This window comes from Oncorhynchus mykiss, chromosome 2 (assembly GCF_057628025.1).
Source record: "Oncorhynchus mykiss isolate SJ-2025 chromosome 2, ASM5762802v1, whole genome shotgun sequence".
Taxonomy (NCBI): Eukaryota; Metazoa; Chordata; class Actinopteri; order Salmoniformes; family Salmonidae; genus Oncorhynchus; species Oncorhynchus mykiss.
This window is the reverse complement of record NC_143023.1, coordinates 31577380-31591466: the sequence shown is the minus strand read 5'-3', so window position 1 is coordinate 31591466 and position 14087 is coordinate 31577380. Positions and strand designations below refer to the sequence as shown.

Here is a 14087-nt window from a genome sequence, read left to right as displayed (position 1 = left end):
TTCATTTGTGGTATTTCTTTCCTTCTTAATGCGTTTTGAGCCAGTCAATGGACATAGACTGGTGGAAATCTGGCCTTTGGTCTGATGAGTCCACATTTGAGATTTTTGCTTCCTACCCCCATGTCTTTGTGAGATGCAGAGTATGTGAACGGATGATCTCTGCATATGTGGTTCCCGCCGTTAAGCATAGAGGAGGTGGTGTGATGGTGCTTTGCTGTTGACACTTTCGTGATAACAAATCAATACAAATCAAATGTTATTTGTCACATACACATGGTTAGCAGATGTTAATGCGAGTGTAGCAAAATGCTTGTGCTTCTAGTTCCGACCATGCAGTAATATCTAACGAGTAATCAGTTTCTCTTTGGGTCTTATAAAATGACTGTCTTGTATCTCCACAATAGATGTGCACTGTTTTTGTAAATAAGCTTCTATTTTTTTCTTTGATACATACAGTACTGAGTCATTGCGAGCTGGACCACTAGATTGTAGTACTCTATTATTTAGAATTCAAGGCATCCTTAACCAGCATGGCTAACACAGCATTCTGCAGCGGTACGCCATACCATTTGGTTTGTGCTTAGTGGGACTATCATTTGTTTTTCAACAGGACAATGAGCCAAAACATACCTCCAGGGTCTGTTTGGCCAAGAAGGACAGTGATGGAGTGCTCCATCAGATGATCTGGCCTCCAGAATCATGGTTTCTACATGATTCCATGTTTTATTTCATAGTTTTGATCTCTTCAGTATTATTTTGCAATGTAGAAAATAGTAAAAAGTAAAGAAAAACCCTTGAATGAGTAGAACTTTTGACTCGTACTGTATGTACACACATTGTTGTAAATTTATTGATAAATTGCACATATTGTATATTTTAAAAACATTAACTAAAGATGTGAAGTCAACATATTCACAAATAGACAATAAAGGCACCAATTTACAAGGCATTTTATTTTTTTCCAATCATATGATGTACAAGGCCCAAATAAAGCTGAATTATTTTATAGCCAGTTCTTAAATATTCCAATCCAGTTTCTCTTTGGGTCTTATAAAATGACTGTCTTGTATCTCCACAATAGATGTGCACTGTTTTTGTAAATAAGCTTCTATTTTTTCTTTGATATGTACTGATACATGCAGTACTGAGTCATTGCCAGCTGGACCACTAGATTGTGGTTATATTTCACCTCTTGCTTTAACCCTTGTTTTCATTCTGTCAGTCAGTCCTTGAGTTTTCTCTTTCCCTATACAGTACATAATATGTCGAGAGAGAGAAAAAATAGAATAGTAGTAAATGAGAGTGTGAAACCATGGACGGAAATTCCACTGTATAAAAATCAGGTGGTTGACACAATCTTAACCGAATCCTGACTTTCCAGGAACTCCATTCGTTGAGACACAATTCATCAGGAGACATTAACTATATACATCATCCTGCGTATTTTCATATTTTTTTCCACTTTGGGCAGTACCCTTTTTGGAAAATAACAGATCAGTGAGTGACTACATCAAGTAAAACTTGAATCACAAATCTCGCCAGTTCTTATTTAGAGCATGGACACTTCCTGTCCTTACACACAGTCCTCTCTTGAGTTCTAAGCAGACCCCATCAAGCAGATCTTCCAGTGTCTCTCTCACAATTGTAGACTTGCTCACACTCTCATAACGTCCCCTCCTCCAGCAGACGGTTGAGGCCGGTGCAGATTTTGGTGAGGTTGGGTTTAAAGGGTCCATCGGGGTTGTACAGCTGGGTCAGAAGCTCTGGATCGGAGTAATGGTTGAATACGTGGTTGATGCGACCATGGGATTTGGGTGTGAGGTGGGAGTCGACTAGCTTCAACAGCAGATCTCTGCATCCTGTCAGGATCTCCGACATTACTGTCTTGTCAAAGGTGAATTCCACCTGAACAAGAAGAAGTGGGAAATAGAGATAGGATAACAATGTTATTATGTTGTCATCGTCTTTTATCTGTTTTCATACAGAATGATTGGCCGTTAATGCATAGAGGTCTATGATCGATTAACTCACTGTAACATAGTGTTATGCAAGGTGCCGGTATGTTTACCTCATAGAAGCTGATGGCTGTCATGGCTCCTTGATGCAGCTTCTTCTTGAAGTCCTGGGCCAGACTCAGCTCCTCTGGGCTGAAACGGTTGTGTCTGAACAGCACGCCAATCTTCACTGCTATCTTGATCAGGTCCTTCACCACCTTCTGGGCCTCTGAGCGGTTACCTGAATACTCTTTGGAAACACGGTAGAGCTCGTCTAGGATCTCACTGCTGGTGTCGTCTATGAACATATGGACCACAGACTTGTTGGCCATGTGGCTGAGAATCTTCTTCTGGGCCTGCATGGCCATATCCTTGGAGCTGAATGACTCCATCCTTACCTGGGGGTTGGGAGAGAGAAGTGAGCAGAGATGGCTGATTATGGCTGATAATGTTTATGGCTGATAATAATAATTTCTAACTCCTAGCTCAGTCGTGCCACAGGATCTCCCTCACTTCAGTTTTCTGGGCTTTTTGTTTTTGCATTACAGAGAATCCAACTGAGACATCCAGGGGATGTTCCATGGGTAATACCAGTTGTGGAAAAAGTACTCAATTGTCATACTTGAGTAAAAGTAAAGACACCTTAATAGAAAATGACTCAAGTGAAAGTCACCCAGTAAAATACCACTTGAGTAAAAGTCTAAAAGTATTTGGTTTTAAATGTACTTAAGTATCAAAAGTATATGTAATTGCTAAAATATACTTAAGTATCAAAAGTAAAAGTATAATTCATTTTAAATTCCTTATTTAAAGCAAACCAGATTGCATAATGTTCTTGTTTTTTAAAATTACGGCTAGCCAGGGGCATGGTCCAACACTCCAGACATCATTTACAAACAAACCATGTGTTTAGTGAGTCTGCCAACTCGGAGGCGGTAGGGATTACCAGAGATGTTCTCTTGATAAGTGTGAATTAGACAATTTTCCTGCTCTGCTAAGCATTCAAAATGTAACGAGTACTTTTGGTTGTCAGGGAAAATATATGGAGTAAAACATACATCTTCTTTAGGAATATAGTGAAATAAAAGTTGCCAAATATATTAATAGTCAAGTACAGATACCCAAAAAAACTACTTAAGTAGTACTTCAAGTAATTTTACTTGTACTTTAAGTACTTTACACCACTGGGTAATACCCACCAAGGCTACAGCCTCACCCCACACCGTGTCCCTGTCAGGGGAGTGAAGATACAGAGAGCTACCCCTCATGGGAGGACTTGAGTGCACCTACATCACGTAAACACACAAAACTGTTGCACCACATACCGTTTAACAGGACTAGTGTCATTGCAGCTTAGTCCTGCAGCTGTGTTGCAGGTTCATTTGATGTATTCAATATCAAATTAACAGAGTAGGTTCCATGGTACACCTATGGAATTGGGCCTAACCTAAATGTAACACACAGTCTAATGCTCAGAAGGTACCACTTTCTAGTATAAGCCTTTACACAAATAATGATCTATTTCATCCTTGTATACAGTGCCTTGCGAAAGTATTCGGCCCCCTTGAACTTTGCGACCTTTTGCCACATTTCAGGCTTCAAACATAAAGATATAAAACTGTATTTTTTTGTGAAGAATCAACAACAAGTGGGACACAATCATGAAGTGGAACGATATTTCAAACTTTTTTAACAAATCAAAAACTGAAAAATTGGGCATGCAAAATTATTCAGCCCCTTTACTTTCAGTGCAGCAAACTCTCTCCAGAAGTTCAGTGAGGATCTCTGAATGATCCAATGTTGACCTAAATGACTAATGATGATAAATACAATCCACCTGTGTGTAATCAAGTCTCCGTATAAATGCACCTGCACTGTGATAGTCTCAGAGGTCCGTTAAAAGCACAGAGAGCATCATGAAGAACAAGGAACACACCAGGCAGGTCCGAGATACTGTTGTGAAGAAGTTTAAAGCCGGATTTGGATACAAAAAGATTTCCCAAGCTTTAAACATCCCAAGGAGCACTGTGCAAGCGATAATATTGAAATGGAAGGAGTATCAGACCACTGCAAATCTACCAAGACCTGGCCGTCCCTCTAAACTTTCAGCTCATACAAGGAGAAGACTGATCAGAGATGCAGCCAAGAGGCCCATGATCACTCTGGATGAACTGCAGAGATCTACAGCTGAGGTGGGAGACTCTGCCCATAGGACAACAATCAGTTGTATATTGCACAAATCTGGCCTTTATGGAAGAGTGGCAAGAAGAAAGCAATTTCTTAAAGATATCCATAAAAAGTGTCGTTTAAAGTTTGCCACAAGCCACCTGGGAGACACACCAAACATTTTTATTTATTTATTTTATTTTACCTTTATTTAACCAGGCAAGTCAGTTAAGAACAAATTCTTATTTTCAATGACGGCCTGGGAACAGTGGGTTAACTGCCTGTTCAGGGGCAGAACGACAGATTTGTACCTTGTCAGCTCGTGGGTTTGAACTCACAACCTTCCGGTTACTAGTCCAACGCTCTAACCACTAGGCTACCCTGCCGCCCCAAACATGTGGAAGAAGGTGCTCTGGTCAGATGAAACCAAAATTGAACTTTTTGGCAACAATGCAAAACGCTATGTTTGGCGTAAAAGCAACACAGCTCATCAGCCTGAACACACCATCCCCACTGTCAAACATGGTGGTGGCAGCATCATGGTTTGGGCCTGCTTTTCTTCAGCAGGGACAGGGAAGGTGGTTAAAATTGATGGGAAGATGGATGGAGCCAAATACAGGACCATTCTGGAAGAAAACCTGATGGAGTCTGCAAAAGACCTGAGACTGGGACGGAGATTTGTCTTCCAACAAGACAATGATCCAAAACATAAAGCAAAATCTACAATGGAATGGTTCAAAAATAAACATATCCAGGTGTTAGAATGGCCAAGTCAAAGTCCAGACCTGAATCCAATCGAGAATCTGTGGAAAGAACTGAAAACTGCTGTTCACAAATGCTCTCCATCCAACCTCACTAAGCTCGAGCTGTTTTGCAAGGAGGAATGGGAAAAAATGTCAGTCTCTTGATGTGCAAAACTGATAGAGACATACCCCAAGCGACTTACAGCTGTAATCGCAGCAAAAGGTGGCGCTACAAAGTATTAACTTAAGGGGGCTGAATAATTTTGCACGCCCAATTTTTCAGTTTTTGATTTGTTAAAAAAGTTTGAAATATCCAATAAATGTCGTTCCACTTCATGATTGTGTCCCACTTGTTGTTGATTCTTCACAAAAAAATACAGTTTTATATCTTTATGTTTGAAGCCTGAAATGTGGCAAAAGGTCGCAAAGTTCAAGGGGGGCGAATACTTTCGCAAGGCACTGTATCTTTACATTGTGGCCACATCATTTCGACATAATTTTCAACATTGTAAAAATAGTTATGAACTATGTATAAAAGGTTACACAATTCCTACCATTGGTTTCTGTTACATGTTGAGAGCATACACAATCATCCTGTGGGGATAATTTCAGGGCTGAATCTCCACTCAAGGCCTGTGTGGACAAGTATGTGAGAGAGGCAGGTAGGCTGAATAGCTCAGGCAGGTTTCTACAAGTGCTCCTAGATTGCATCAGAACAGGGGGATTGGAGCAAGTCATGGTCCTAGACCCATCCTTCACTCCTAGAAAAATGAGTTATTCAGCTATCCAATAGGAAAAAAAAATTTTTGGTTACTGGTAGAACCTTTTGGCATTCCATGGAGAACCCTCTGTGGAAAGGGTTCTACATGGAACCCAAAAGGGTTCTACCTGGAAACAAAAATGGTTCTCCGATAGGGACAGTCGAAGAGCCCTTTTAGGTTATAGAAAGCACTTTTTTTCCCCCTAAGAGTGTATATTTACTGTCTTGGAATCCTCCCTTAGACAAAAGGTCTTACATTGAGGCATCCTTTAAGTGACAACAAGGCTTTCACAAATATGGGTCTTTTTTAAATCGCTTCAGGGCCCATATTCACAGAGTCTCAGAGTCCTGATCTAGGATCTGTTTAAGCTTTTAGATAATAATGAAACAGATTATATTGACTGACAGGAAATGGTCCTACGTCAGCACTCCTATTCTGAAAGGCTTTATGAATACGGGTCCAGGTGTGTGTGTACTAGTGCATGCGTGCGTGATCCAAATGATGATCATCTATCTGACTCACAATTGATGCAGTAAGCAATAAATGCAAATGACTTTTCTGCCAATAAATCAAATGATCCTGACATACTAATAGGCTATGTTCTATAATCAGCAAACACACATCTCCCATATGTCATCCCACTGGGTTTTTATTACATGCGTATCCAGTGTCACATTTCTAATGGTACGCTCCAGTACAAAGCCTCCGCTCTCTGCGGGAACATTCATTAGATGAATTTCCCTTAACGATGATAATGGAAGTGGAACAGCATGATAGCTATTTCAGATTCACTCTCAATCTCATTCCAGTGCAGAAAAGCCCAGTGGGGATTGAGAGACGTGCGCACCCATCAGCCATGTATCCTCCCTGCAGAAATATGGAGCCGCAGCTGGAGACAGCTGGCTTTTTGGCTGGGCTTAAAGGAAAGTTCACTCTGTTTATTTGACTAGTCTGCTAAGGGTCAGTTGTTTAAAGTATAAATATCATTTTTGGGTTGTCTTCATGCGACAGCCAAGAGAAAAAAACACTATCCTGTAATGGACAGCACAGGGCAGGCTGATAATGCTTTTTATGTTTACACAGTTCATGTGGAGTACAGCAACAATGACCATGTACACATTTAAAGAGCACTCAAGAAGGTCAATTTGAGTTGCTGTCCATTAGGCTATGGATGGAAGAGCACTAACTTCTCCATTAACAATAGGAACCAATTTTATGAAACCAGACATTATTACACTTTCAGGAATGGGAAAAGCCAAGCAATGTGGGTCTTCCATGACTCCAGTGTTAGGAGGGCAGGTTGTGTGGATCAAGAAGAGCTGTGCTGACTGACTTGGAGATAGTGATCGCTGATTGGAAGATTATGCGCAGGGGGGCGGGGTGGGAGAGGTAAATATTTAGCATTCCGTAGATGACTGCTGTGTGTGTTTGTGTGTGTACGCCCAGGTAAATCCTCTGGACTCCCACAGGGCTTAGCAGGGGAATTGTGGAGTCCCTTCGACTTCCCTAGACAGAATGTGACTTCTACTGCTGCTATTACAAAGCACCAGGTCAAGCAGACATGTTCCACTAACACTAGCCCTAAAGGCTTATGTCACCCGCTGCCTGTCACCAGACTTGAGTGGTATTATGGGACAATGAGGCCTCCCAGTTCTTAAAGTATCTATTCAGAAGGGAGAAATGTTCAGGGTATTTCAGATAGAAATATATCATATAGGATGGGCATGACTTTTAATCATACAAACAGAGAATATATGCAGTTCTACCACCTCGTTGAACACACTCCTGGTGGCATTATCCTGAGCTCAGGTCCAGACCTTTCTTTTCAGTAGAGGACCTCACAAAGTGCGGAACTTTCCAGTTCTTCTCTCAGCATTTAGTTGGTATGGGTTTTTAAATCAGGATATGTCCCTTGTGTGTGCAGGTTCAGCATGTGGCACAATAATGGCCCAAAAACTGGCATCACAAAAGTATTGCTTCATTAATAATGGTGTTGGACTGAATGCTTGATGTTTGATGCTGGCAGTTTCTCATTCTAAAGTGTTCATACAGTAGGATTTTTGCATGTTTTGTCAGTCTTGTAACGTTTCTCAAAGTCTTTGAAGAGTTGTTGTTCAAGACTGACACACAACTCTGCTGGCTTATTATTAAGGAAGAGAAACAGTAGTTGGTTTGTGGTGACCAATTTTGTTTTTACCCCTTAGTCTGTCCAACACTTTGCTGTGTCATTTCCATGTCTTTGTCTTTCGCTCTGACTGGCTCTCTGGCACTCTCAATCCGTGTAGGCTAGTAGACGAAAAGAAAGTCCACAACTTGTTTGATTGTGCAAGCTCCACCAGGCACAGATGGTTTCTCTCCTCAGTTATACAGCTGTCTGTCAGGACTGGGTTCCATTTGTACCTGTTCCAGCATGACTCTGAGTGTACATACAGTACACGTCTCCCAAGTCCAGTGTAAGTTAGAAAACTATCGAAGAGGAATTCACACATGATCTTATTTGGTCCTTCAGTACCACCTTCCTTCTCACTTTATCCACATAAACTTAAACTGTATTGAAAGATATAACAAAAAAGGACAAGCTCGCTATAATAATAACACAAGTGTTATATTTGCACGAGTGTACGTTATTTCTGTCAAAGGTAGAGCTATCTGTGCATAGAAAATACATGGTTGAGTTATCAGATAGAGAAAGCCCTGTGAGAGTCTTCTTACCTGTGTGTGCCAGAGAGAGTCCCCCCCTCCTTCGTGTCAAACGTCTGTCCCCACGGCACGTGGCTCAGGTTGTGAGCATTGAGCACTCGTTAATGGAATCCCTTCATCCTACCAGGTGAAAATAAACATAAAATCCTCATCTATCTGTGTCTCATCTATCTGTGCTGCTCGCCACCGTCTCAAGATAAATGTCAGTTGTACTTCCTTGAGGAACTAAATTGCTATGACACACCCCTTAGTGTGTTTCTCTCTCTTTCCTTCTCTCTCTCTCTCTCTCTCTCTTGTATTTCCCTCAAATTCAAATTCAAACTTTTGTTCCTCTTCAAACTACTGTATCTCTCTCTTACTTTCCTCCCTCTTCATACTTTATCAGTCTCCCTGTTTCTTTTTGTTTCTCTCTCTCATCCACTCTGTTCCTCTCTCGCTCTCTCTCGCGCTCTCTGTCTCTGTCTATGTCTTTGTCTGTCGCTCACTCTCTCTCTGACTGTCTCTCACTCTCTCTCTGACTGTTTCTCTCTCTCTCATTCTCTCTATCTGCTGACAGTGGGCCTCTGCTTGTCCTGACAAGTGAAAACCCCAGAAAGAATTTAGCAATAATCCAGTAACACAGTCATTTGAAAGGGGAGCGGCTTAACCTTTTTTGTGTTCATCATTGCAGGAATGCAGCTTCTGTCAGCAATGGACTCCATGTCACATCTGCTCACCAGCAATGTATAAATTCATATAGTTCATCTGTTCATCCTAAACCTTTAACATTTCACTGCTTTACTTTTGTCATTGTAATTTTGACCCTGGTGACATAGTAGAGTATGAAGGGATTATACCGTATGGAGTGTATACTGTATATACTGTATTATAACTACATTGGCATGAATGAACAGTATTTGAAAATACTGAGCTCACATTGGTTTGAAATGGAGGGAAGTCAGTGAAAACTGATGAACCTATAAGACCTATTTACCAGTTTTGTTTGCATTGGTTGCCATAGATTTTATCTCTCCTCGTGTTGGCTTAGTTTCAATTGATGTTGAATTTGTGAAAAGCAAATACATAGACATAGGTAGACTGGGGTAATAGTACAGACAGTGCATGGTGAAAATCTACACATCCCTTGCACATTCTTCACATGTTGCTGCCTTAAAATACTATCTAAAAAGGCATTAAATTAGATTTAAGTGAAATAAAATTATAAGATATTTCCAAATTAATTCTTTTTTTAAAGAAGAGGAAAAAAAAGATGTCTTGATTGTGTGTCTTCACACCCCAGAGTTAACACTTGGTGGAAGCATATTTGGCAGTCATTATAGCTGTGAATCATAAGTCTACCAACCTTACACAACTCTTAGGGCAAGGTATATCCATTGTTTTTGTCACAATTGCTCAAGCTCAGTAAATTTGTTTTGGAATCATTGATGGACAAGCATATTTAAGTCAGAACTGACATTGGACCAATCAGAAACACTCAACATTTTGTCATTAACATTTGTGTAATTGTTCCTCTGAAAAGTATTACTCCCAGGGTTACGTTTCTATAAGAGTGAGGCAGGTTTTCCTCAATTTTCCCCAAATATTGATCTTGTTTCATCACTGCAACTCCCCAACGGGGTCGGGAGGCGAAGGTCGAGTCATGCGTCCTGCCAAACTGCACTTCTTAACACCCGCGTTTCAGAGGAAACACCATTCAACTGACGACTGAAGTCAGCCTGCAGGCAAAGGGGCCGCCACAAGGAGTCCCTAGAGCACAATGAGCCAAGTAATGCCCCCCGGCCACTAGCAAATGTATATTACAGATATCCTAGTCTTGGATCTTTAGTTATAAAGGGGGTGAATTTTATCAATCTCAACAATTCCTACTAAGGGAAGTGTGTTTTGTGTTTACACTGACCACAATTCATGAATGCTCTGATTCATACAGGCCTGGCCATTCCCTGATTCAAAAGCACTCTGTTTATCTGTAGGTTTATGTGAACGACATCCAGCTGGACCAAACAGCCTGCTGAGGCTCAACCCATAAAAACATCTCCATCCGATGGGGCTAAGGCCTTTGAGCCAATGATTGTTTTCATGTGTCAGGGTGAGAGGTCAGACCAAGGCCCAGTTGAACTGAAGGGAGAGTCTGAACGGATACAAGCCTACAGAGTGTGCAGTGGGGATTCAAAGACACCTGCACCTTTGTGTTTATTTTCTCTTTCCTCCGGCAAGAAATTAACTGACTAGAGATAGTGAACTGCAACTGCAAAAGTGGGCCTGTCACCATGGCAACAGACAGGAAATAGGGCTTAAGCGGTTTCCTGACGGCTTCCTCTTAATCATGTAATGACATCTCCCTCAGAAATGTCTACAAGGAAAGTTCAGATGTGTGTGTGTGTGTGTGTGTGTGTGTGTGTGTGTGTGTGTGTGTGTGTGTGTGTGTGTGTGTGTGTGTGGTAGGTAGGTAGGTAGGTAGGTAGGTAGGTCTGTAGCACTCACTAACCCTTAGGTGTTCATACCCCTTGACTTGTTCCACATTTTGTTGTTACAGCCTGAATTCAAAATGGATTACATATTTTTTTACCCTTCTACACACTACTGCATAATGACAAAGTGAAAACATATTTTTAGAAATTTGACAAAGTGAAAACATGTTTTTAGAAATGTTAGCACATTTAATGAATATTAAATACAGAAATATCTCATTTACATAGACTACCGATCAAAAGTTTGGGGCCACTTAGAAATGTCCTTGTTTTTAAAAGAAAAGCAAAAGAAATGTGTCTATTAAAATAACATAAAATTGATCAGAAATATAGTGTAGACATTGTTAATGTTGTAAATGACTATTGTAGCTGGAAACTTTTTTAGCTGGATTTTTTAAAATGGAATATCTACATAGGGGTACAGAGGCCCATTATCAGCAACAATCACTCCTGTGTTCCAGTGTCACGTTGTGTTAGCTAATCCTAATTATCATTTTAAAAGGCGAATTGATCATTAAACCTGCTGTTCTGATTAAAGAAGCAATAAAACGGGCCTTCTTTAGTTGAGTATCTAGAGTATCAAATCAAATCAAACTTTATTTGTCACATGCACCGAATACAACAAGTGTAAACTTTACCGTGAAATGTTTACTTACAAACCAACAGGGCAGTTCAAGAAGAAGAAAATATTTACCAAGTGGACTCAAATAAAAATTAATAATAAAAAGTAACACAATAAGAATAACAAGGCTATATACAGGGGGCACTGGTACTGAGTCAGTGTGCGGGTGTACAGGCTGGGGGGAGGCTGTCAATGTAAATTGTCCGGTGGTGATTTTATGAATTGTTCAGCAGTATTATGGCTTGGGGGTAGAAGCTGTTGAGGAGCCTTCTGGTCCTAGACTTGGCGCTCTTGTACGTCTTGCCGTACGGTAGCAGAGAAAACAGTCTATAACTTGGGTGACTGGAGTCCCTGACAATTTTCTGGGCTTTCCTCTGACAGCGCCTTTTATATAGGACCTGGATGGCACGAAGCTTGGCCCCAGTGATGTACTGGGCCGTTCACACTACCTTCTGTAGCGCCTTACGGTCAGATACCGAGCAGTTGCCATACCAGGCGATGATGCAACCGGTCAGGATGCTCTCGATGGTGCAGCTGTAGAACCTTTTGAGGATCTGGGGACCCATGCCAAGTATTTTCAGTCTCCCGAGGGGGAAAAGGTTTTGTTGTGCCCTCTTCACGACGATCTTGGAATGTTTGGACCATGATAGTTTGTTGGTGAAGTGGACACCAAGGAACTTGAAACTCTCGACCCACTCCAGCACAAGCACGTCGATGTTAATGGAGGCCTGTTCGGACCGCCTTTTCTTGTAGTCCACAATCAGCTCCTTTGTCTTGCTCACATAGAGGGAGAGGTTGTTGTCCCGGCACCACACTGCCAGTTCTCTGACCTCCTCACTATAGGCCGTCTCATCGTTGTCGGTGATCAGGCCTACCACTGTTGTGTCGTCAGCAAACTTAATGATGGTGTTGGAGTTGTGTTTGGCCACACAGTCGTGGATGAACAGGGAATACAGGAGGGGACTAAGTACACACCCCTGAGGGGCCCCAGTGTTAAGGATCAGCGTGGCAGACGGGTTCTTGCCTACTCTTACCACCTGGGGGGTGGCCCGTCAGGAAGTCCAGGATCCAGTTGCAAAGGGAGGTGTTTATTCCCAGAGTCCTTAGCTTAGTGATGAGCTTCGTGGGCATTATGGTGTTGAACGCTGAGCTGTAGTCATTGAACATCATTCTCACATAGGTGATCCTTTTGTCCGGGTGAGAAAGGGCAGTGTGGAGTGCGATTGAGATTGCATCGTCTGTGGATCTGTTGGGGTGGTATGCGAATTGGAGTGGGACTAGGGTGTCCGGGAGGATGCTGTTGATGTGAGCCATGACCAACCTTTCAAAGCACTTCATGGCTACCGACGTGAGTGCCACGGGGCGATAATCATTTAGGCAGGTTACCTTCGCTTCCTTGGGCACAGGGACTATGGTGGTCTGCTTGAATGTGAATGTTGACCTGTTTTAACTTCTTGTGACTCTCAAACGGATCCGGGAGCGTAATCATTGCGTAATCATCGCCTCAATCTAAATAGCATAACGCAGCGGACATAAATCTTCCTAGAAAATCTTCCTATTCAGGAAAATCACAAATGAAATATATTGAGACACAGCTTTGCCTTTTGTTAATCACACTGTCATCTCAGATTTCAAAATATGCTTTACAGCCAACGCTAGACAAGTATTTGTGTAAGTTTATCATGGCATAATGCTATGCTAGGCTCTGCTAGCGGCAGGCAACAGTTTCACGAAAATAAGAAAAGCAATCAAATTAAATCATTTACCTTTAAAGAACTCCGGATGTTTTCACTCAGGAGACTCCCAGTTAGATAGCAAATGTTCCTTTTTTCAAAAAATATTATTTTTGTAGGCGAAATAGCTCCCGTTTGTTATTCACGTTTGGCTGAGAAATCGACCGGAAAATGCGGTCACTACAACGCCAAACTTCTTTCCAAATTAGCTCCATAATATCGACAGAAACATGGCAAACGTTGTTTAGAATCAATCCTCAAGGTGTTTTTCACATATCTATTCGATAATATATCCGTCGGGACAATTGGTTTCTCATTAGAAGCGATTGGAAAAATGGCTACCTCAGTACTTTACGCAAGATTTTCTGCGGGAGCCATCATGTGACCACTTGCTCAATGTGGTCCCTTATGGCTATTCTTCAACATAAATGCGTAAAAAGACGTCACAATGCTGTAGACACCTTGGGGAATACATAGAAAGTGTAAGCTCATTCGTAGCCCATTCACAGCCATTTAAGGAGTCATTGGCATGAAGCGATTTCAAAAAATGAGGCACTTCCTGATTGGATTTTTATCTGGGTTTCGCCTGTAACATCAGTTCTGTTGCACTCACAGACAATATCTTTGCAGTTTTGGAAACGTCAGCGTGTTTTCTATCCAAAGCGGTCAATTATATGCATAGTCGAGCATCTTGTCGTGACAAAATATCCAGTTTAAAACGGGATCGTTTTTTATCCAAAAATGAAAATACTGCCCCCTTGTCGCAAAAGGTTAAAGGTCTTGCTCACTTCGGCTACCGAGAGCGTTATCACACAGCTGTCCAGAACAGCTGGTGCTCTCGTGCATTCAGTGTTACTTGCCTTGAAGCGAGCATAAAAGGCATTTAGCTGCGTCACTGGG

The 14087-nt window shown here is 41.5% G+C and overlaps 1 protein-coding gene across 3 annotated transcripts; it reads right to left on the bottom strand.

The window, feature by feature from the left end:
- Window positions 1-934: 934 nt before the first annotated feature.
- tnfaip8l2b (tumor necrosis factor, alpha-induced protein 8-like 2b) lies at window positions 935-8965 on the bottom strand. 3 transcript variants are annotated; one of them, XM_090196717.1, is made up of 4 exons: window positions 8377-8962; window positions 5458-5536; window positions 2069-2392; window positions 935-1905 (listed from the first exon to the last, which is right to left on the bottom strand). In XM_090196717.1, the coding sequence occupies exons 2-4, from the start codon at window positions 5458-5460 to the stop codon at window positions 1663-1665; spliced, it is 570 nt and encodes a 189-aa protein (XP_090052843.1). In that variant the 5' UTR covers window positions 5461-5536; window positions 8377-8962; the 3' UTR covers window positions 935-1662. The 3 variants fall into 3 exon arrangements, with proteins under 3 accessions (XP_090052843.1, XP_021414733.1, XP_021414735.1); XM_021559058.3 differs by lacking the exon at window positions 5458-5536 and having other exon boundaries at window positions 8377-8965; XM_021559060.3 differs by lacking the exon at window positions 5458-5536 and having other exon boundaries at window positions 2069-2387; window positions 8377-8965.
- Window positions 8966-14087: the final 5122 nt, after the last annotated feature.

Excerpts from the sequence above, each read along its gene's own strand:
- tnfaip8l2b (XM_090196717.1), bottom strand. Across the intron at positions 1,906-2,068 it reads CAGCCATCAGCTTCTATGAG|GTGGAATTCACCTTTGACAA; the intron begins GTAAACATACCG and ends CTTCTTGTTCAG.